The 21,786-nt window shown below is 50.5% G+C and overlaps 1 protein-coding gene across 1 annotated transcript in view; it reads right to left on the bottom strand.

Moving 5' to 3' along the window:
* Window positions 1-21,786, bottom strand: part of MYO7B (myosin VIIB) — a 76,961-nt gene that overhangs the window by 31,564 nt on the left and 23,611 nt on the right. Inside the window, exons 9-18 of the mRNA XM_035006551.1 lie at window positions 20,506-20,582; window positions 19,203-19,322; window positions 18,753-18,895; window positions 16,454-16,664; window positions 15,613-15,748; window positions 10,924-11,087; window positions 8,837-8,974; window positions 7,123-7,275; window positions 6,327-6,425; window positions 4,417-4,511 (exon numbers count right to left, since the gene is read on the bottom strand). Coding sequence (XP_034862442.1) covers window positions 4,417-4,511; window positions 6,327-6,425; window positions 7,123-7,275; window positions 8,837-8,974; window positions 10,924-11,087; window positions 15,613-15,748; window positions 16,454-16,664; window positions 18,753-18,895; window positions 19,203-19,322; window positions 20,506-20,582 — 1,336 coding nt within the window. The remainder of the gene's footprint in view (window positions 1-4,416; window positions 4,512-6,326; window positions 6,426-7,122; window positions 7,276-8,836; window positions 8,975-10,923; window positions 11,088-15,612; window positions 15,749-16,453; window positions 16,665-18,752; window positions 18,896-19,202; window positions 19,323-20,505; window positions 20,583-21,786) is intronic.

The raw sequence follows: 21,786 nt of genomic DNA, 5'->3' as shown, positions 1-21,786 counted from the left end.
TAATGAGCCCATCCCTCACAGTGTCAGTGGAGACCACTGGGGAATCCTGGACTTCCACAACTACTTGGCAGTAATGTGGTGCTCCTCCTCTCCATGCTGGAGTGGTGTCAGAGGAGACCCAGTGCAGAGGCAGGTCTTTCACCATCCCCCAGTGGTAAGAATGTCACTCTCCCACTATGGTATCAGTAAAGGCCATGTTGGGGTAGTAATAAGGCATTTATGGCCCTCCCAGCCAGGGTGATATCAGTGGAGGCCTACTGGGAAGCTAGAACTCCCACTCCCAGCCAGCAGTAAAAAGGAACCTCTACCTGCCTTGAGAGTCAGTAGAAGCCATGTGGAGAACTTGGATTCTCCCCCCATCTGACAGTAAATGGATGGCACCCCCACCTCCCCCTGCTAGAGTGGTGTCAGAGGAAGCCAGCTAAAACAGAACATTTAAACAACACCCAGAGTTCTTATAATATAATAACCCAATTGTCCACGTTTCAATCTAAAATCTCTTATCATACTAAGTAAGAACCAGGAAAATATTAACTCGAATGAGAAAAGACAAGCAACATATGCCAACACTGACAGAAATGTTAGCCATTATAAAAATGCTTCAATGAGCAGTTATAAACACACTTGAAACAAATGAGAAAATACAAAGTCTCAGTAAAGAAGTAAAAGACATAAAGTAGAACCAAATGGAACTGAAAAATATAATAACTGAAATAATAATACTAAAAAAAGCCCTCAGTGGATGGGTTTGGCAACAGATGGAGAGAAAAGAGGAAAGAATCAGTGAGCTTGAAGATAGAATGGTAGAAATGACCCAACCTGAAAAACAGAAAGAAAAGAGACCAAAATAAAGTGAATGGAGCCTCAGGCACCAGTAGGACTGTATCTAAATTCTTTTTTTTTTTTTTGTCATTGGGGTCTTAGGAAGAAAGGAGAAAGAGGCAGTGCTGAAAAAGCATTATAAGAAATAATGGCTTAAAAGCTCATAAATGTAGCAAAAGATATAAACATACAGATTCAAGAAGCTGAGCAAACTTCAGACAGGATAAATTCAACAAAGTCCACATCAAGATACCTCATGGTCAAACTTCTGAAAACTAAAGGCAAAAAATCTTGAAAGTAACAAGAGAGAAACAATACATTACTTTTGGGGCAAAATGATTCATATTTCTCCTCACAAACCATGGAGCCCAGGAGTAAGTGGCACAATTATTTTCCAAGGACTGAGAGAAAAGAGCTGTTAACCCAGAATTTTATGTTACTGAAAATATCTTTCAGAAATGAAGGGGAAATAAAGACATTCTCAGATGAAGGAAAACTAAAAACACTAAGAGAATTGCCAATAGACCTATCCTAAAATAATAACTAAAGGAAGTTCTTTAAAGATAAAGGAAATGATAAAAGAAACCTTGGAATGTCAGAAAGGAAGAAAAAAATAGTAAGCAACAATATGGGCAAATACAATAGGCTTTCCTCTCCTCTTGAGTTTTCTAAGTCATGTTTGATGATTGAAGCAAAATTTGTAACACTAATGTTGTTCTAAATGTATGTAGAGGAAACATTTAAGGAAAATTATATTATAAATGGGAGAAGGTAAACGGACATAAAGGGAGATAAAGTTTCTATGCTTCTCAAAGTGGTAAAATGATGACACTGGTAGACTGTCATAATTTGTGTATATATAATGTAATAGTAGAGCAACAGCTAAGAAAAGCTATAAAAAGAAGTACACTCTAAAATACTATAAATAAATGAAAATGGAATTTTAAAAAATGTTCAGGTAATCCACAGTAAGGCAGGAAAAAGAAAACAGAAATTAAAAACAGAACAGAAAACAAAAAATAAAATGGCAGACTCAAGGTCTAACGTATAAATAATTACATTAAGCATAAAAAGCATAACTACACCAACTAAAAACCAGAGATTGGCTTAATAGATTTAAAAGCAAGACTGTCTATGACTTGAAATACAGGTTGAAAGTAAAAGGATGAAAGATATATATCTTGCAAATAGTAACCAAGATAAAACAGAAGTGGCTGTATTATTATCAGATAAAGTAGACTTCAGAGCAAAGAAAATAACCAGAGACAAAGGGGGACATTACATGATGATAAAAGGATAAATCCACCAAGAAGATATAGCAATCCTAAATGTGTATGTACCAAACAACACAGCTGAAAAATATATGAAGCAAAAAATGATAGAACTAAAATGAAAAATGGGCAAATCCACAATTATGCTTGGAAACTTCAGCACCCCTTTCTCATCTTTTCAAGCACCCTTAGAACACATAACAAGATAGTCCATATCCTGGGCCATAAGGGAAATGTGAGCACATTAAAAAGATTTAACTCATACAGAGTGTGTCTCCAACCACAATGGAATCAAACTAGAAATCAATAACAGTATGATAACAGGAAAATCTCCAAACACTTAGAAAACGTATGTAGAGGAAACATTTAAGGAAAATTATATTACAAATGAGAGAAGGTAAATGGAAGTTCTGGCCGGTGCAATTAAGCAAGAAAAGTAAATAAAAGACATAAAGATTGGAAAGGAGGAAATAAGACTGTCCCCATTTGCAGATAATGTAATTATCTACATAAAAAATTTCAAGAAATCCATAAAAAGTGAGTGACTTCAGCAAGGTTTCAGGAAACGAAGTCAACACACACAAATCGATTAATATTTTTAGACTAGCTATGAACACATCAATGTCAAAATTAAAAATACAGTACCATTTATACTCTCAAAAAAAAAAAAAAAAACGCAATCTAGGTATAAACCTAAAAAAACATATACAGAACATGTATACCAAAAACTAAAAAACATTGGTGAAAGACATCAAAGAAGATCTAAATAAACGGAATTCATGGATTAGAAAACTTAACATAGTAGAGATGTCAATTCTCCTCAAATTGATATATAACATTAATTACTATCAAAATCCCAGCAAGAATTTTTTGTAGATATGGATAAGGTCTTTCTAAGATGTATATGGAAAGACAAAGGACCCAGAACAGCTAAAACAATTTTGAAAAACAAGGTAGGAGGAATCAGTCTACACAACTTCAAGACTTATTATGTAACTACAATCAACAAGACAGTGTGGCCCTGGCAGAGGAACAGACACATGGATCACTGCAACAGAACAGAGAATGCAGAAACAAACTTGCAATATGCCCAATTGATTTTCGACACAGGTGCAAAATCAATTCATTGAAAGAAGGATGGATTTTTCAATGAACGATGCTGTAGCAACATCCACTGGGGGAAAAATTTTAAAAGAACCATAGCCTAAGTCTCACACGCTATACAAGATTTAACTCAAAATGAGAATGGATCTAAATGCAACTGTAAAACTATAGAGCCTTCTAGAAAATAAGACTGGAGAAAACCTTCAGGCAGAGATCTTAGATGTGACACCAAAAGCATGCACCACGAAGGGAAATTTGATAAACTGGACTCCATCAAAACTAAAAATTTTGCTCTGCAAAGACCCTCTTAAGAGGACTTGAGGAGGGGGCACCTGGGTGGCTCAGTTGGTTAAGCGACTGCCTTCGGCTCAGGTCATGATCCTGGAGTCCTGGGATTGAGTCCCGCATCGGGCTCCCTGCTCAGCAGGGAGTCTGCTTCTCCCTCTGACCCTGCCCCCTCTCATGTACTCGCTCTCTCTCATTCTCTCTCTCTCAAATAAATAAATAAATAAAATCTTGGGCGCCTGGGTGGCTCAGTTGGTTAAGCGACTGCCTTCAGCTCGGGTCATGATCCCAGGGTCCTGGGATCGAGTCCCACATCGGGCTCCCTGCTCTGAGGGGAGCCTGCTTCTCCCTCTCCCACTCCCCCTGCTTGTGTTCCCTCTCTCGCTGTGTCTCTCTCTGTCAAATAAATAAATAAAATCTTTAAAAAAAAATAAAAATAAATAAAATCTTTAAAAAAAAAGAGGACTTGAGGAAAAACTATAGACTGGGAGGAGATATTTGCAAACCACACATCTAACAAAGGACTAGTATCTAGAATATATAAGTAATTCTCAAAACTCGACAAAGAGGGGCGCCTGGGTGGCTCAGATGGTTAAGCATCTGCCTTCGGCTCAGGTCATGATCTCAGGGTCCTGGGATCGAGTCCTACATCAGGCTCCTTGCTCAGCGAGGAGCCTGCTTCTCCCTCTGCCTGCCACTCCCCCTGCTTGTATTCTCCCTCTCTCTCTCCCTGGCAAATAAATAAATAAAATCTTAAAAAAAAAAAACCCAAAAAACCCCCCAAACTCCCCAAGAACTTAACAAAGAATCCGATCAGAAACTGGGCAAGTAACAAGCACAGATGCTTCACCAAAGAGGATATATACATGTGGCAGATAAGCCCATGAATAGATATGGGTGTGTGGGCTGGGAGGGGCTTGGGCAGGGCCAGCACCTCCATTTGTAGCCTCGCAGGACTCTCTGGATGTTGACTGCTGCCTTGTCCAGGGCCTGGCTCCTCTCTACCTCCAGCAGAGTGTCCTGGTTATCCTGGAACAGAGGAGATCCCAGCATGTAGACGCCTCCACTCATCTCCACACCCCACCTGGGGCCAGGGCCCTATCTACAGAAGGGTCTTTCAGACTTTTCCCTTATGTGCTCCCAGGAGGGCAAGCAGGGGAAGTGACCCTCAAATTGATCCTGATGTGGCTCAGAGACAGGAGCTGCAACTATACCCCCAATTCCCAATCTAAGAACTGCCCATTTTAGTTCTTTCTTCTTGTTCATTCAATCCGGCAAATTTTATTTCTGCTCTGGAGAACCCAATAAGGGGGCAAAAAGTTTCTCTGAAGCTATGTTTTATTTTCCAAAATTCATGTGAAATGTCACCCAACTTGTAGTACAGACTCATGCTTGTTTCCCCCAGCCTTTGAGTAGGATTCGAAGTGAGTTGATGTGCCCTATTCGCCCTTGAGCTGTGATTTTCTTTGGCCTGCCTTTGTGCTTCACCTGGATCGCTGTTCCCTTGGGCTTGCCATCCTAGTCCCTGCAAGGCAAGGACCATCTTTGTTGAACAGAAAGCAGCTTGGTGCTTTGGTGAGTGGTGAGGAGAGTCAGGGGTTTGGTGGCCTCTCCCACCTCCATCAGTCTTGCATCAAGCAAGCGCCGAGCCTCTTCATGTGCCCAGGTGGGCACTGGGGACACAGAGATACACCAGACCTCTGATGGTGGCCTCAAGGAACAGCCAGGGAGGGGAGAAGTGGAGGGATGGGCACTCTCCTCCTCCTCTCCTTGACCACATGCTCGTACTGACCTCACCCTTTATACCCCTGTGGCCCTCAACGTCTATCCCAGCTTCCTGGACAGCACCCTGGGACTTCCCCGATGTCTTCCACCTGACAGTCTCACCTCCCCAGTGGAATCCGAAGCCCTTCTGCCTTTTCCCTCTTGACTAAGTCCAGAGCCCCAGCACAGGCATGGCTAATGCATGGACAGATGAACAGACGGACTGACTAGAGGGTCAGGGCAGGGAAGTCCCTCTGGGAACAGATGAGGATGGGTGAGCAGACTGTATGGAAGCAGAGGGAGTGAAGGACTTAGGAAGGGGCTATGGGGATGGGGTGGGGCTTGGGTGGGCTGGCAGAGCATGCTTCCAGCACTGATCTTCTCTTCTCCCTCCTCTTTCTCTCTTTGCTCACCCACCCACAGCTTACAAGGCTAGGGGACATGGAGGTTCTGTCCTCCGTGGCTCTTGACCCAACTTGTAGTCCTGGAGGGCCCAAAGGCCAGGCTCAGGGGCTAGAGGTTGTCAGCCACAAGCTGTCTCTGTGTGACCTTGGGCCTTCCTGTATGTTGTGGGGGATGGAGGTGGGTGGTGGGCGGTGGTGCTGCTTGCACATGCCTGCCCAAGGACAAGCTCTTCTAAGGTGAGGGGTAATCAGCACACTGATTCCTTCCACTGAAGCACTAGCTCCCCAGGGCTTTGAAGAGGTGAAGCTTCCCCAGATCTGACTTCAGACTGTGGCTCCTGGCATGGAGGAGGAAGCCTATTCTTAGGGACAGTGAGAGCCTACCCTGAGCTCCTTCTTGCTTCTGCCTGGTGACTTGGGGCAGCTCCTCCTTATCCTCAGGTCTTGCCTTAGATGCTCCACTCTGAGAAGCCTCCCGGGCTTCTGCAGGCTGGTCTGAGCCCTCCCCACATTCCCCCTCAGCATGGCTTTCTACAACCAGGGTGCTTCAGGGTGGGGGCCATACCTGGAGCAGGCTCCCATGGCATTGGCTCAGGGTGGGTGAGGGGATGCCACCTGGTGGGCATGGGACCAGCCCCAAGGAGGAGACTGAGGACCAGCACGTTCAGGGGCTCACCTTCAGGAAAATTTTGGTCTTTCCCACTTTCCATTCTTTGTCTGTCCCCAGCCACATTTCGGCAATGCGCAGAGTCATCTGGCGAACCTTGTCTCGAAGCTGCCAAGGAGAAAACAGAAGTGGCTTGGTGGAGTTGGAGCAGCCCCGGGGGGGGGGGGGGGGGTGGGAGGGTCCCTTCTCAAAGGCTTTCTGGGATTCAAGTCTTCCTCCTCCCCTGGGTTTCACCATCAGTGCTGCTCAGTCAGGACACAGGCTCAAGCACTTCCAAACAAGGATGGGGCCCAGGGGATCACCCAGGACCTGGAACCTCAGGGCCACCATGCTTTGCAGGCCTGGAGCCTCAGTGAGGCTGTTGGGCACTTGGACAGCTCAAAGTTTAGGATGGCTGAGTGTTTGAGGAAGGATGGGAAGGACCTCCTGCCCCCAGTAGCAATCCAGCCACACATCATCTCCCCAGCATGCTACCATGGAAGTATTTGCTTTAAAGTGCAGACACCTCCTAGAACCAACATATTCAGCCACCAGCCTCATCCAGTGAGTGTGATCTAGTGTGAGCCACCCCCTCCCTCACTTCCAGGGCCCCCAGGGAGTGAGACACGGGGCTGGAGATGAGAGGAAGGGAGGAACAAGGGTCATTTCAAAGCTTGGAGCCTGGGAAGAGGCCCTCAGCCGCAGGAGGGCAGCTGGAGGACCCCCTTGGAACTGGGGGCTGGGGCACCGGGAGGTAGCAGGGGTGCTGAGGCTGACCACTGCTGCCTCTTAGGGACCGCGTGCTGAGGCGGAGGTTAACAGGCACCTGCAGGCGCACAGCGTTGGGCAGCACCACGCCGAACCTCCGGGAGAACTCCTCGAACGTGTACCGGATGGGGAAGCCCGACTTGCGGATGTGCACCGTCTCCATCATGCCGGAATAGCGCAGCTGCCGGATGCACAGCTCGCGGTCGAAGAGCTGCGGGCGCAGAGGTGGGAGGCCCGCTTCCTGAGCCGCTGCACGCGGGCAGCCCGCCCGACCCCCAGCCGTGCCGCCATCCCCACATACAAGACAACTCAACAACGCTTGGTTTGACCAAAAGTCTCTTTGGAAGACAGGTATTTGTTCTGAAGTCACTGAAAAGCCCCGAAAGTGTTTCCGAGGAGATAAAAGTCGATAATATACAAACTGTGACATCCACAAGAACACTAAATACTCCCCTCATTCTCAGGATATGCAAAGTACTATGAATATAAAAGTTATTTGCATATGTCACGTTAAAATGTTTCCTCCTGGCCTTGCCTGTGTTGGGGTGAGCGCCCCTGCAGCTCTTCCGGCACCATTCTGCCTCCCACAGTCTAGTGGAATGAAGAAATACATTTCCCACCGAGAGTCAGAAAATATTCTAGCCAGCTTAGTCTCTCCGCCTCCCCCTCCCACCCAGAGATGGGCGTGGCCAACAGAGAGGCCTATGGGCCTGATGCTTTGCGCAAGGGTATGGGGTCTCAGCCATGGCCCCGGACTCTACACAGCTTAGCCTCTAGAGAACCTCCCCTCAGCCTCCGAGCCAGGAATGTCTGGGGACTAGGGGCACAGCCTCAAATCTGGCAAGCCCACCAGCAGGCAGTTACCCACCTGGAAACACTGAGGGCCACAGAAACAACTGTTAATGGCCATTAGTCTTGGGCAACTAATTGGTTCCCATTTGTTGAGCATTTCCTGTGAGCTCAGTGTTTCTCATTTAATTTTTACAACAGCCCTACATGGTGGAGGACTTTAGCTCCAGTTTTAAGACGGATGGCTGAGGCTCAGGGCCACACTCCCAAGTGGCTGAGCCAGGTTTAAATCCTGAGCCTGCCTGGCCCCCACCCCCCACCCCACATAGCAGTCGGGGTCTCTGAGAGATGTGCCAGGCGTGCTGGAGAAACAGGAACATCAGCCTCGGGCCCCGCCCACCTGTCTCACAGCTCTGCAAGTGGGGGGTGTGGGTGTGGACAGAGAGCCTCTGGGAATACAGTTATTATCTAAATATAGGCATTGTGCCTCTAAGGAGGATACATTCTGGATTTCCTAGGCCAGTCCCAATTTCCTATAATTTTATTCTATTCAAAAAATACAATACAATTAATTAACATCCTAGTACTGGTTGCTGCCCCTTATTGAGTGGGGTTTACACATGCAGACTTGCCAAAAACATGTACAGTCCTTGCTGCCCCCTGCCCCGCCACAAGGCAGGCACGATTCTGACTTTACAGAGGAGAAAACAGGCTCAAAGAAGTAAAGCACCTGGCCAAGTGCACACAGCTGGTGAATAGCAGGCCTGAGACAACAGAGCCCTGGGTTATCCAAAGTCCTGCCAGTCACCGATCTTTGAATGGCCTAGACTGGTCACCTTACTTCAGTGTCCCCATCTCTAAAATGGGGGCAGATAGCTCTAATGCTGACCACTCCCTGATGAAGGGAGTGACGTTACCCTAGATGCCATCAGACTCATCTAATAGATGCCCCCCCGTGCGTGACCCCAGCCTCCCCTCATTACCAGTGGCTTTTTGTACTCATTGGGTTTGATGCAGCGGATGAAGTAGGGCTGGCAGCTGGTCAGGATTTTCATCAGCTCGTCCAGGGACTTCTTGAACTGGCCTGCCAACGTGGAGGGCTGCTTGCTGGAGTCTGCAGACTGCAAGCAGAAGCACAGGCACAAGAGGGGGCTGGGGAGCTCAGCCTGGGGCACAGCTGACCCAGATGAGGGCTTCTGCCAAGGTCCCACAGATGGGCGGGGCTGCAGCCCCTCACGCACTGGCCCATCATAGGTTCTGGTGAGTAAGATGGGGCAAGGTATCCTGTCTAGGGGTGGGGTCCCCCAAGTGGGGTGTATGAGATGATACACCAGAGTGGGAAAGAATGTGAGAACTGGCAACATTCACTTTTTACCCCTACCCTTCTACCTTTTCAGTTTTCCTATTGGTTTTGTATGTTTTTAAAAAATGTTTTATAGTGCACATTGTAAACATTGTAGTACATGTATATAGTTTTAAAATAGATGTAACAGAATCATGGATGCAAGAGAAAACAAGTGCAAGCCCCCAGCAGGCTCAGTGTGTGTTTTATGCAATGCTCATCTTGGGTGATGCTCCCTGACCAAACCCTTCCCAAGTCAAATGCACCCGAGCAAAGGCATGTACTGCCAAATTGCATCAACTGGTGACACGAGTCTTAACACTTCTGAGAAGAGGATGCAATCACTGGCACCTTATAGTAACAATGGGCAGCATTTTCTTGTTGTCCTGGTTTGTAAAATAATGTGCATTTCCCTTGCTGTCATCTTGTTCCCTGAAATCCCTGAGACATGCTCTGGGGGCCCCACAGAGCCAGGACAAGCCTGTACTCTGGCCTCAGCTGTGGAGAGTTTAGCCTGGCTCAGTGATACAGGGGGTCCAGCCTGGCTGCACCTGGTTCCAGACCTGGGCAATTCCTGCCCAGCCTCATGGCTCCTTGGTGCCTCCCCAGGCCGGCTCTGCACATGGTGGGTCCTGGGCACTGAGGTCTCAGGAGAGGCCTCCTGCAGAGGTCAGGTGGGGCGTGATGAAAGGTCAAGGGCACCTCAGTGTGGCCAGTGCTGAATGCCTGGCACAGAGGGCAGTTTCCTCTGCCTACACCCCAAGTTCCCAAGCCACTCAGCAGGCCCCATCTCCCTGCCCAGGGTAGGGGAGCTCCTCATTAGACGATTCATGGGGCTTTTCTGGAACAGTCATTCTTAAGGGGTGGAGGCTTGGCAGGGAGGGGGTGGGCAGACCTTCACCTTGCCAGGAAATCCTAGGCTGCCCTGAGGAGCACTGGGGACTCTCTGCTGCCCACCTTCCTGGCCAGCAGCCTTTAGCACTGCTGCTGCCACACACACACACACACACACCACATACCACACACATCACACATACATAACATACATACCATAGCACACACACCCTCCCATACATACCACACACCCCGTACCACACACACACACAATCACACATACCGTACCACACACACACACATCATGCATCGCATGTCACATACACACGTCGCACACCCCCTAGCACACACGTACACCACAAACACCATAGCACACACACATATACCATATGTACCATAGCAGACACCCCCCCACACATACCACACTATCCCATACCACATACACACACCACACACATCACACAGAATGCACCCCACACACCCCACCCCCCATGCACACCAAATACCCCACATACCACACACACCCCCCGTACCCCCCAGACACCACACAAAACACACGCACTGTACACACATACCACACAATACACACACCACACACACACATAACATATGCACAGAGACCAATACAGAAAAATAATATTAACAAAAGCAGATGTGGCCCCCCCAGACCACCACGCACTCAGAAGCAGGCACATCCCTGTGCACCTGTCCTCTTACTGCCATCCACGCAGCAACAGCAACACCCCACTCCTGGTTTGCACTCACTTATGGGCCCTGACTAAACAACCGAGACCCCAGGTGATAGGTCTTCCCTGTGTGTGCATGTCTGACCCCTGAGGCCCTAAGGGCTGAGAGACCAAGGAGGCATTGGTAGGGCCACCCATCGGAGCCCACCTTGAAGAGCTGGCTCCCTGCCTTTGCCCGGATGATGGTACCATGGCCCAGCTTGGTCCCTGCTGACTCCAGCTTGAATATCTCCCTCAGGAACTTGTTTTTGGAGGAGTAGACCAGGGTGAGGATATCTGTGCTCAGCACATCTCGATTCTTCTCCAGGAAGCCTGTGGGGGAAGCAGAGCCCACCTGCAAGCCCAGTTCAGCCGTCCTCTCTGACCCACAGGGGAAGGGGGGGCAACAGGGTGGGGACTCTGGTCACCCCAGGATGCCCGGAGGAGCCCCCACTGAAGCTGCTCTCTCCACGCCTCCCTTGACCTCCCTGCCCAGCTGGAGAGCTCCTGCACCCAGGCCTGCACTCGGCTCTGCCCAGCACCAGTGTGTCACACCCACATCTAAATCTTCCAACCCCCGCACCCACCAACCCCACCACCACCCCCTGTCTAAGCCGCTGCCATTCCTTCTGCCTGAATCGTTCCTTTGATCCCAGCCCACCCCTCTGCTCTCCGTCCCACCCTTCCCGGTTCATGGCCCCGGGGCCGGGACTGTCCTAAAGCCGCACACTGCCGTGTCACCCTGCCTGAACCCTTTCTCTGCTTACCTGCCACCAGAGCACGCCTTCCTCATCTCCCCCTTCCTCAACTCCCGGGGCCCCTGTGGTCCTGCACTCCACTGGTGCCCAAAGCACCCCAGAGGCCCCAGCTCTCCCACCACCTCCAGCCCCCACCAGCCACTGCTGGACACTCTTCCCTGCTTATCCAGCCCGGCCAGCTCTGGCTCATTCTTCAAAACCAGCTCAAGCATTGTCTATTCCTGGAGGCTCCCCAGGGCTCTCCTCAGGGCTCTCCTGGCCTCTGTGGGACCTTTCTTATGGGCCCTACTGCTCAGGTCAGGGGGTCGTCTGAAGATTTTCCCTCTGCTTTGCCAGCCACGGCCCCCCCTTGGTGCACCATGGACAGGAGTGGCTCAGGTCCCTCGACACCTCCAGCCCCAGCCATCACTGGAACTGCCAAGTACCCTCTGAAGCTGACCAGCGGCCAGAGCAGATGGCAGACAGTGCATCCCTTCAGGATACAGTTTAGATTTCCCTGCAGCGAGATGCCTGGGGGCTCTCATCAGGGCTCTGGCCCACTAAATTTCTGGGTGACCTTGAGCAAGTCTGATGCGGGCAACTGCTTATTCATATATAAAGGAGCTAAAAAGAAAAGAAGTTAAAGGACAGAGTGAGGAAGCCTCCCGCCCCCACCAAGAAGTCCTGAAAATCTGGCAGCCTGGTAATGTTCAGGCAGCTTGCAGTCCAGAGAGGGAGGCATGGCACTCCTGCCCTCGTCCCTGAGTCCAGATGCAACTCTGGGAGCATCTGCATACACCCCCAGCCGGGGTCTGGGGTGGGGGGTGGTTACTTCCAACCTCCTGTGAAACTAGTGAGGGGTGGCAGCTACTCTGCTTTTCCTGGGAGCCCAAAATGGAAGGAGGCTAGGCATTCACACCACTTGTCTTACTGGCTCAAGGACAGGGTGGTGGCTTGCTGATTAGGAGGTCCTTAGGGCACATTTCCCTCCTCATTATGAGTTTACACTGCACAGGTCTTGGGCGTGAATGTGTGCCCTTAGGCCGTGTGTGCATGTGTGTGAGTGCGTGTGTGCTCTCTAACAGTAGGTTTAGGAACCAAGTGGGTCTGTGATTGCTAAGGAGGACCTGAGGGCTTGGGAGCCCGTAGCCCCTCCACCAGCCCTGTTCTGGGGTCCTGGAAGGTCCTGCTAGGGCCAGGGGCCCCTCCAGCCTGAAGACTGAGAATCCAGAAATTGAGGAGGGGCAGTGTTATGGGCTGAGTTGCATCCCCCCCAAATCCATACATTGAAATTCTAACCCTCAGTACCTCAGAATGTGACTATATGTGGAGATGGGGCCTTTACAGAGGCGATTAAGTTAAAATGAGGCTATTTGGGTGGCAGTAATCCAGTGTGACTGGTGTCCTATAAGAAGAGATTAGGACACAGATGCACAGAGACACTAAAGATGTCAGATGTCAGACATCAGACATCAGAAGGAACCAACCACACTGACACCTTAATCTGGGACTTCAGGCCTCCAGAACCGTGAGGAAATGCATCTCTGTTCCTACCTGGGGAGCTTTGGTTTGGCAGCCTTAGCCAGCTGCTAACATAGGCATGGCTCTGGGCATGGGTAAGAATGGACTTGCCCAAAATGGGACACAGGATCACCAAGAAGGTGATGAAGAAGAGCTGTTTCTCAAAGCCAGGCTGGTGAGGGCTAGGGGCCTGCTGTAGGGCTACACTCCTGGGACTTCTAGGGATGACCCCACAAGGGCACAAGCCTGAATTTCCTCTCCCACTCTACCCCTTTAAGTAACCCCACCTTTTAGGGGGATGCTCTGTGCAAACCTACACAGCCTGGTGTGGGGTTAGGGAGACTGAGACGGGGGGAAGGAAGCTGATTTTCCCCACCTCTCCCTGCAGTGCCTATGAGGGAGAAGGCACTGTACCAGGAGCTCCAGGGGCACCATGAGGCCTCACAGAACTGGGGGTGACTGGAGCGAGCATGTGCTGTGCACACAAACCCTTCTCCCAGCTACATGCTGGGGAGGCTGCCCTCTGCAGATGGAGGGTGAGCAGACACTTGGTGGCACTCTGTGCTTCTCCAGGCTTAGGCAGAGCCTCCCCAACCCAGGGTGTTCTCAAAGGGAGGGTTGCACCGAGGCACCCCAGGCTCAACCCCCCAGTAGGCAGAGTAAGTGGGGCTTAGCTCATCAGCATAGCATGGCACCCAAAGAAAAACTAGTAAGCTCAGCTTTAATGAACATTAATAGAATTTTAGAAATTCAGAAAGTCTACAAAGAAGCTGTCTTAATCTTAGCATACACAACAATATTTTCATGTCACTTCACATAATAAAACTTAGCCTTGAATTGTCCATGGAGGTTGGGATGGACTCAGTGTCTTGTGTTCTGGGACCCTGCAGGTCCCACTGGCTCTGGTCTCTCCCTTTCTGAAGAGCCCCAAAGCCAGGGTCAGGTGGGGACTATGAAGGAGCAACCACCTTCTCATTGTACGACAGAAAAGATCCCCTGACCTCCTAACACCTCACCTCTTCTATGCGAAAATGTCAGCCCTCCTACTGCCTTGTCTCTCCAACTGAAAAGTATGCATGGATCATCCCTGACTTTGAGTTTCCAGTTAAACAGACCAGAGATCCTCCTCATTTCTCCATATGAGCCACAGAGAGAGCTGCTACAGCCACCTGACTCATTGTCCTGACCACAGCTGCACACTGACTACCTTTCTTATTTTTCTAAGCACACCAAAAGGTTTAACCACCCCAGACCTTTATTTCTCCAGTCAAAACAAAACCATGCCTGAGCCTATCATAGCATAAATAAAAATTAACTCAAAATGAATCAAAGACCTAAATGAAAAGTTAAAACTAAAAAAACTCTTGGAAGAATACACAGAGGTAAATCTTGGGTCAGACAATGATTTCTTAGTCATGACACCGAAAGCATGAGCAACAAAAGAAGAAAAAGATACTTGGACTTTATCAAAATGAAACACTTTTGTGCTTCAAAAGACACTATCAAGAAGTGAAAAGATGACCCAGAGAGCAGGAGAAAATATTTGCAAATTACATATCTGATAAGGTAATTATATCCAGAATATATAAAGAACTCTTACAACTCAACGAAAAAAAGACAACTAATTAAAACATGGGCAAAGAGTTTGAACAGACATTTCTCCAAAGATGATATACAAATGAGCAATAAGCACATGAAAAGATGCTTAACATCATTACGCATCAGGGAAACACAAACCAACATTATACTGAGAGACCACTTCAAAGCCACTGGGATGGCTAAAATAAAAAAACAGGTAATAGCAAGTGTTGGTGAGGATGTGGAAAAATTAGAGCCTTCATTTGTTGCTGGTGGAAATGTGAGTTAGTGCAGCCACTTTGGAAAACAGTTGGGTGGTTACTCAAAAAGCTAAATGTAGAATTACCATATGACCCAGTACATACCACAAAGAAGTGAAAACATTTGTCTACATAAAAACTTGCACATAAGTGTTCATGGCAGCATTATTCATAATAGCCAAAAGGTGGAAACAACCCAAATGTTCATCAAGTGACAAAGGAATAAATGAAATGTGCTATATTCACACAGTGGAACATACTGCAATATAAAGAAACAATTTCCTGACACATGCTATGACATGGACGAACCTTAAAAACATTATGCTAAGTGAAAGAAGCCAGCCACAAAGACCACACATTGCATGGTTCCATTTGTATGAAATGTCCAGAATAGGTAAATCCATAGGGACAGAAATTAGTGGTTGCCCAGGATTGGGGGAAAATGCAGATTGATGGCTAATGGGAGGTTTCATTTTGGAGTGATGAAAATGTTGTAAACTTACGGCAATGATTATACAACTCTGTGAATATACTAAAGACCATTGAGTTATACAGTTAAAATGGGAGATAATATGGTATGTGAATGATATCTCAATAGAGCTAACACTAAAAAACGATACAAACCATGCATGGTCCATTCCATTCCCTCTTTCCCATTGCTTGCTCTGCAAAATGACCTTGTTCTCTCGGCTTTCTTCCCATGGCCTTCCTGGAATGATCCAGATTTGGAAGGAAGGGGAAATAGAGAGGAGGTGCACCTACCTTCTGTCTGGTAGTACACCTCGCCCGCAAAGTGGGCGATGCCAAATCTGGCATCGTGGATGTTTCTGGGCTGCAAGAAGGCCTTGTTGTTGGCATGGACATTGTTCAGTTTTTGCAGCATGGTGGTATCTGTCCCCTGGAAGAGCACAGACACCCTATGGGCCGACGTCCCAGAATCCAGCCATGGGGAGGTCAGCTGACACATCCACAGGGCTCACGGGCTCCCTCACAGGGGCAAAGCAACTGGGCTCAGAATGGCTGAGGACCCTTCTACAGATGGGAAACTGCTGCCCAGGGATTGGTGGCTGGTCGCAGTGAGTGAGGACCGAGCTGGGAGCAGAGATGGGGTCTGCCACCCTCCACCTGCCAGCTCTCCTGCTCCACCCTTCCTTACAATTATCCAGGGACCCTAACCCTGGCTTCACCCTTCTCTGGACTCCGAGCTCTTACAGACTGCTTTGAAAATCTACCTCCCTAAGGACAGGCAGAGTTCCTTGAGGGCGAGCAGGCAAACATTTCCATCTCTTGCACCTTGCAGCCCTTGGCCCGCGGGTGCTTAGCAAGCCCCTCCTGGGGTGAGTTCTTGAAGTAGATAATCAGTGACTGCAGGTCCTGCTTCTGGGGAGGGGGAGGGGGGTGGGGGGTGGTCGGTGAGCCTCCCTGTAGGAGGTGGACCTAGCAGGCGAGGAGGTTGTTTAGGCTGGGGCTGGTCTGCTAGCGCCTGGCAGAGGTTTTGGCAACCCAGGGACCCATGGGTTACCCCAGGGGAGTTTCCCAACCTCAAGGGCAAGAGCCATGAGTGGGGGTCTTCACCTGAGGGTCGGCAGGCTCAGGGGTTTACCTGTGGGAAGTGGCTCTCTTCATCCAGGAGGGAGATGATGCTCATGGGCTTGAGGGCCAGCAGGTCCAGGGTGGGCCGATTGTCGTTGTAGTGGATGTAGTCCCAGGCAATGTTCTCCGAGAGGTACTCCTCCTGCTCCATGGTGAACACGTGCTGCACAAAGAACTGCTGCAGGTGCTCGTTGGCAAAGTTGATGCAGAGCTGCTCAAAGCTGTGGAGGGAATGCACACCCAGACGTGGAGCACGGTTAGCCCGGTCCCTGTCGCCGCTGGCAGGAACCGCGGGCCACCAGCCATTTGCATCCAGCCGCATGTGCATGCCCGAGGACGCACATCCCCACACACGTGTATTCCCTCTTCCCTCTGTCGCTGCCACCATCACCTCCTCCAGCCCGTGGCAAACAGACTAAGAGAATGTCATCAAGAGACCTTCCTTAGGGGACCAGGTGTCCCGTAGCAGCCCCAGCCCCAAGGCCAAGAGGCCTGGGTGCTGAGATGAGCTTCTGGAGACCCGGTAACGGTGACGCCTGCTGGGCTCCTTTGCATCAGTCAGACACACTGCTTACTCCCGCCCCATCCTCCAGCTGCTCTTCCTCCTGGGCACCCCACCTCGGAAATGATCCCTCCACTCGTCACCCCTGGCTCAAGTCACCAACCAAGGGGTCACGCTTGACACCTCTCCCTGCCTCCTCCCCAGTTCCAATCAGCTGCCAAAGTCTGGTCCCTGCTTTCTCCATCATAGCACCCTGACCTGTGTACTCCCTTCCACTCCCATGGCAGAGGCCTGTGTCCAGACCCCTTTATTCCCCCCCGGGGAAACCCAGGGGTGGCCTCCAGGGGCTCTCCCTGCATCCCCCCATCTCCATGTGCCACTAGGGGGAGATCTTTGGCCAGCAGCCCCATTGTCCCCCTGCTTCCAATCCTCCCAGGTTTCTCCGCTGTTTTCAGATCCCCTCAGACAGAGACATAGTACAAAGCCTTCCTGCATCTCCCAGGGAGTGGCCTGGGTCACCGTAGCCTCCTTCCCTCGATGCTGTGAAGGCACCCGCTTCTTCCCTGCCTCTGAGTGGTCACACATTTGCTGCCACCCTCCTCTCTTTCCTCATTACCTGCCTAGTTTTGTTCAACCCTTGGCTCTCACTTAGGCCTTTCTTCCTCAGGATGGGTTGCCAATTTATGCAAATCCTCATCATATGTGAGACTGGTCGTTCAACCCCTGTTAACCCAAGAGGTGAGGGGACAGGTCCACCCTGTCCCCCACTCCCAGCACGCTGCCTGGAGAGTGCTCAGTGGCCACCTGCAGGAGGGGACTGCAGCTCTGTAGTAAACCCAGCTTGTGGCTCCTCCAAGGAGGGGCCCCTGTATAAATGACCGGATCCCCCTCAACCAATTATTTGCCCACCTCCAAGGTGTCCAATGTGCGTGGTCTGCTCAGCCTGTCCCTCTTGGGGACAGAAACCAATGATCTGAATCACACTTGAGTTTCCTGTGCCTGAGAGCTGCCCTATACTGGGCTTAGTTCTGCCAGCCCTGCCCATCCCCCGGCGCACAGGGAGCAGGCCTTCGCCCTGCCCTCCCAGCTGACTGGGGAGGCAGCAATCCCAGAGTGTCCCTGCTTGCTTGTCCTGAGGTCCTCGTTTTCCTCATCTGTTGTTCTCCTGCCACCTGATAATGCCCCAGGGCATCACTTGTCCTCATTTGGCTCCACTGCCTGACTCTCTTCAGCACCCTGTCCACCCCCCGCCCCAGCCTTCATCAGTCCCAGTTAGGCATCAGTTTTCTGACCTGCCTCCTGCTCTGGCTCCTGGGCCTCCAGTCTGGGGTGCTGGGATGCTGGGACACAGGGTCAGGGGTGTCCTGCCTTGCCTTACCCTTGCCAAACTCCAAAGTCAGGGATGGTCACACGTCCCCTACTTTCCCCCATTGCCTAGCACGATAGCTCATCTAGAGATGCAGTTGAATCGATGCTGCTGATTTACATTTTCACCCCAGCCTCATGTGATCATTCACTTTAATTCCTTAGGAGAGCAGACGGCTCAAGAGAGGTGACAAATGCTGGGACTTCAGCCTGGCGCTTGGGGATGCTTGTAGCTAGCTGTGTGGGGTGTCAGGGGAGGTGCACAGGCCGTCTTGCTGCAGATTCAGGCCTGCAGAGCAGACTCGCATCTGGGAAAAGGTAGGAGGGGTCCCTGCTCCCGGTCTCATCGGGGAAGGAATGGTTACCCTCCAGCTTGCTCAGTTAGAGAGGAGCTAAGCTGATCTCCCATTCTCTGAAAGCAGGTGAACTGAGATCTTCATACCTATTGTTCTGGAAATTTTCAAAGCCAAATATGTCCAGGAGGCTGATGGCTCTTCGCACATTTTTGGGGTCCTGGGCAGGTGGAGTGAAAATTGCAGTGTTGATCTTCTTGACAATCCACAGGAAGAGGTGCCCATAGATGCCCTGAGGAGACATGGGGTAAAGCCCATGGGCTTTGAAGCATAAGAGGAAGGCGGCCCCTGATCTCTAAGCTCACCTGCAAAGGCTGCATGCACACTGGATCTCATGGACCTACTGAGGGGCACTCTCCCTACTTTAAAGGCAAGAAGCTGAAGCCCAGAGAGGCTGGGAAGCCCACTGTCACCAGACAGGTGACTGGCAGAGTCAGGACTTGCCCAGCCATCTCTGCTCTTACCTGCTCTCCCCCAGCAGGGCAAGGAGCTGTGTTCAACAGAGAGACACATGGGCCCCTTCTCCCACAGCTCTGTACCTTGACAAAGGCGTCCCTCCGGTCTGCGGCCTGGGTGATGTTCAAGGGCCTGGTGACAGACTCCCCTCGGATGATGATGGAATGCTTGACCAGACAGTCCTGGAGTGCCTGGTACTCCACCTGGAAAGGTGGGTGGCAACTGGCATCACAGCTAATGGGGGGCAGGGCCTGGCTCCGGGGCTCGGACCTACTTAGGTCACGTCTTGTTCTCTCTTGTGACCAAACACCCTATGCCCAAGGCCTGAGGGTGGGAGATGCCTGTGGGGCCATCCAGCAGGGCCAGGCCAGATGGAAGCTGGAGTCAGGGTCCTGGGCAGGCCCTGGCCCAGCTCCAGTCTAAGCACCAGGATGTCAAGAGTGTTCAGGAAGGATGCACAAGCTGGGTGGGTCCTGGGCATGCTGGCTGCTTGGTTTACCAGCTCTGTGCTAGTCTTCCAGGGACTGGGGAAGGGGCTGGTGCCATAAGCAGACCTGGGAAAACAATGGGCGGGGAGGGCTCTGAGGCCAGGCCATTGGCCTCTGGATATGCCCCAACCGAAGCCACTCCTGCTTTGGCCTAAGGGAGCAAGAGGATTCTGGATGGGCCAGTCCCTCTCACCATGCAGGGAACACTGAGCCAGCAAGAACCCAAAGAACCCTGAATCAAATAAAGAACATTAGCAGCAAAATGTGATTGCTTTGCTTGTTTGCTTCTGATGCTATCAACTTCCCACCAGAACTGTCAATGTGGTGTGATGTGGAAGACATTATAATGTCCCCAGGGCAAAAATATTTCTCCACCCAGTGCCTGCTGTTCTTCCTCCAAGTCCAGGCTCCGTTTGGTCTCTGTACTAACCTGGAGGGCTAATGGTATGAGCACATTCCACTTCCCCAGAAGAGCACAACTCACGGAGAAGGTGGGGACTTGTTGAAGGGAGGTAGGGAAGGGTCCAGCGTAAGGGCCCTGGGTTATGTGGCCATGTGGGGAGAGCTTGGGGACTGGGTGGGGTGGGGAGTGAGGATGCTGAGTGAAGGCCACTGAAGAACGAGGGGGGGGGTGACACAAGAAAAGAGAAGAAACGTGTTAAAGCCAGACTGATCATTTCGTTGCTTTGTTAAAGATTAGCTCACATGGCTTCCCACCCCCAATGCCTGCAGTGCCCAGATGGGTGCAGGGGTTGAGTTGAGAGCCTGGGGAGAGGGGTGGGGGCAGGAGTGGGAGCCTGGGAAGGGTTAATGACAACCAGGGGTTGGGGGGCTATGAGCCCAGGCCCCTGGGGCCCCTCACAGACATGGAAGCTCGACGTCACAATGGCAGAGCTACCTCCAGTAACTTTAGCACAGTGGGAAAGGCCGGCGTGTCCATCACGTCAGAGGATTCCAAGTTCTCGAAGACGGCAGCTGGGGAGAGAAGCAGTAACCCTGAGTGGTGAAGCGGCCTGAAGGGATGGGACAGGGGCCCCAGGAGGGCCTGAGCCTGGGGCAGCCCCAGATCCAGCTATTACAGGCACCTGTCCCTGGGTGGGAGGCACTGCTTCTCCCAGACCTTCTCTTCGGGAGACAAGGTCCCTGGGGATTACCAGCCCCTTTGCTGTGAAGGAATGTAACAGATTGCTTCTCCCTCTGCTCAGCGAGATCGTGGCTCTGCCTCAAAGGGAAGTTTGAGGAAATGAAGGCTGGTGCTGGTGCGGGCGGGGGTGGGGTCTACTAAGGAAAAGGATGAGCATCAGCCACCTTCACTCTACTCTGCTGTCCACGGAAACCTAGGCCTTCCTTCCTTCAGTCAGTCACACAAGCGGACATTAACAGGGCACAGCTTTAGGCCAGGCCCAGCCCTACTGCAAGAGTCTTCTGACTGGTCTCTCCAGTTCAGTCCCCATCTTCCAGCCACCTCCACTCAGGGGGGCTGCCAGGCCTGGGGACAGGGGCAATGTTGTTCCTGTGCATATATTTTTTCTTTTTTAAACATGAATAAATTATAAAATAAAGCATATAGATAAAAAAAGTATATAGAACCCAAAGGCCCTGTGCTACTTGCTGGGAATTCCATAAATGGAGAGACCTGGCCCTGCCTGGGGTGCTGTGCATCCAAGAAGGGAGGCAGGAAGCAAATGATGGTGTCATATGCTGTTCCAGGTGCTGAGACCAAAGGGGGCCGGGGGCAGCCCTACTGTCATTATAATAAATAATGACTCAGTTAACACCGTGAAACCACTACTACAGCCAAGATACAGAGCCTGGCCCACACCTGAAGCCCTCACAGTCCTTTCCCGCTAAGACCTGCGTTCCTCCCCACTCACTCATGGACACCACTTCCTTGCTTTCCATTATCCTTCTACTACCTAAATATTGATCTGAAACAGCATTTAATTTCAGCTGTTTTTAAATTTTGTGTTAAGGGTGATCTAATTGAATGTCTGATCTTGTAGATCAGCCTGGTTTCACTCTCAACATCACATTTGTAATACTCTTCCATGTTCCAATGCCCCTGTGTGCAAGTCAGCGCCCACCTGTCACCTGCAGAAGTGCCCAGTTCAGTTGATAGATCCTATGGGCACAGTGACAACTCACCTGGAGATCTCCTTATGTGGTGCGAGAGGGGGTT

The sequence above is a fragment of the Mirounga leonina genome, unplaced genomic scaffold, assembly GCF_011800145.1.
Source record: "Mirounga leonina isolate KUSES-001 unplaced genomic scaffold, KU_Mleo_1.0 Mir_151, whole genome shotgun sequence".
NCBI lineage: Eukaryota > Metazoa > Chordata > Mammalia > Carnivora > Phocidae > Mirounga > Mirounga leonina.
The sequence above is the reverse complement of the archived record's forward strand: the minus strand, read 5'-3'. Positions and strand labels throughout refer to the sequence as shown.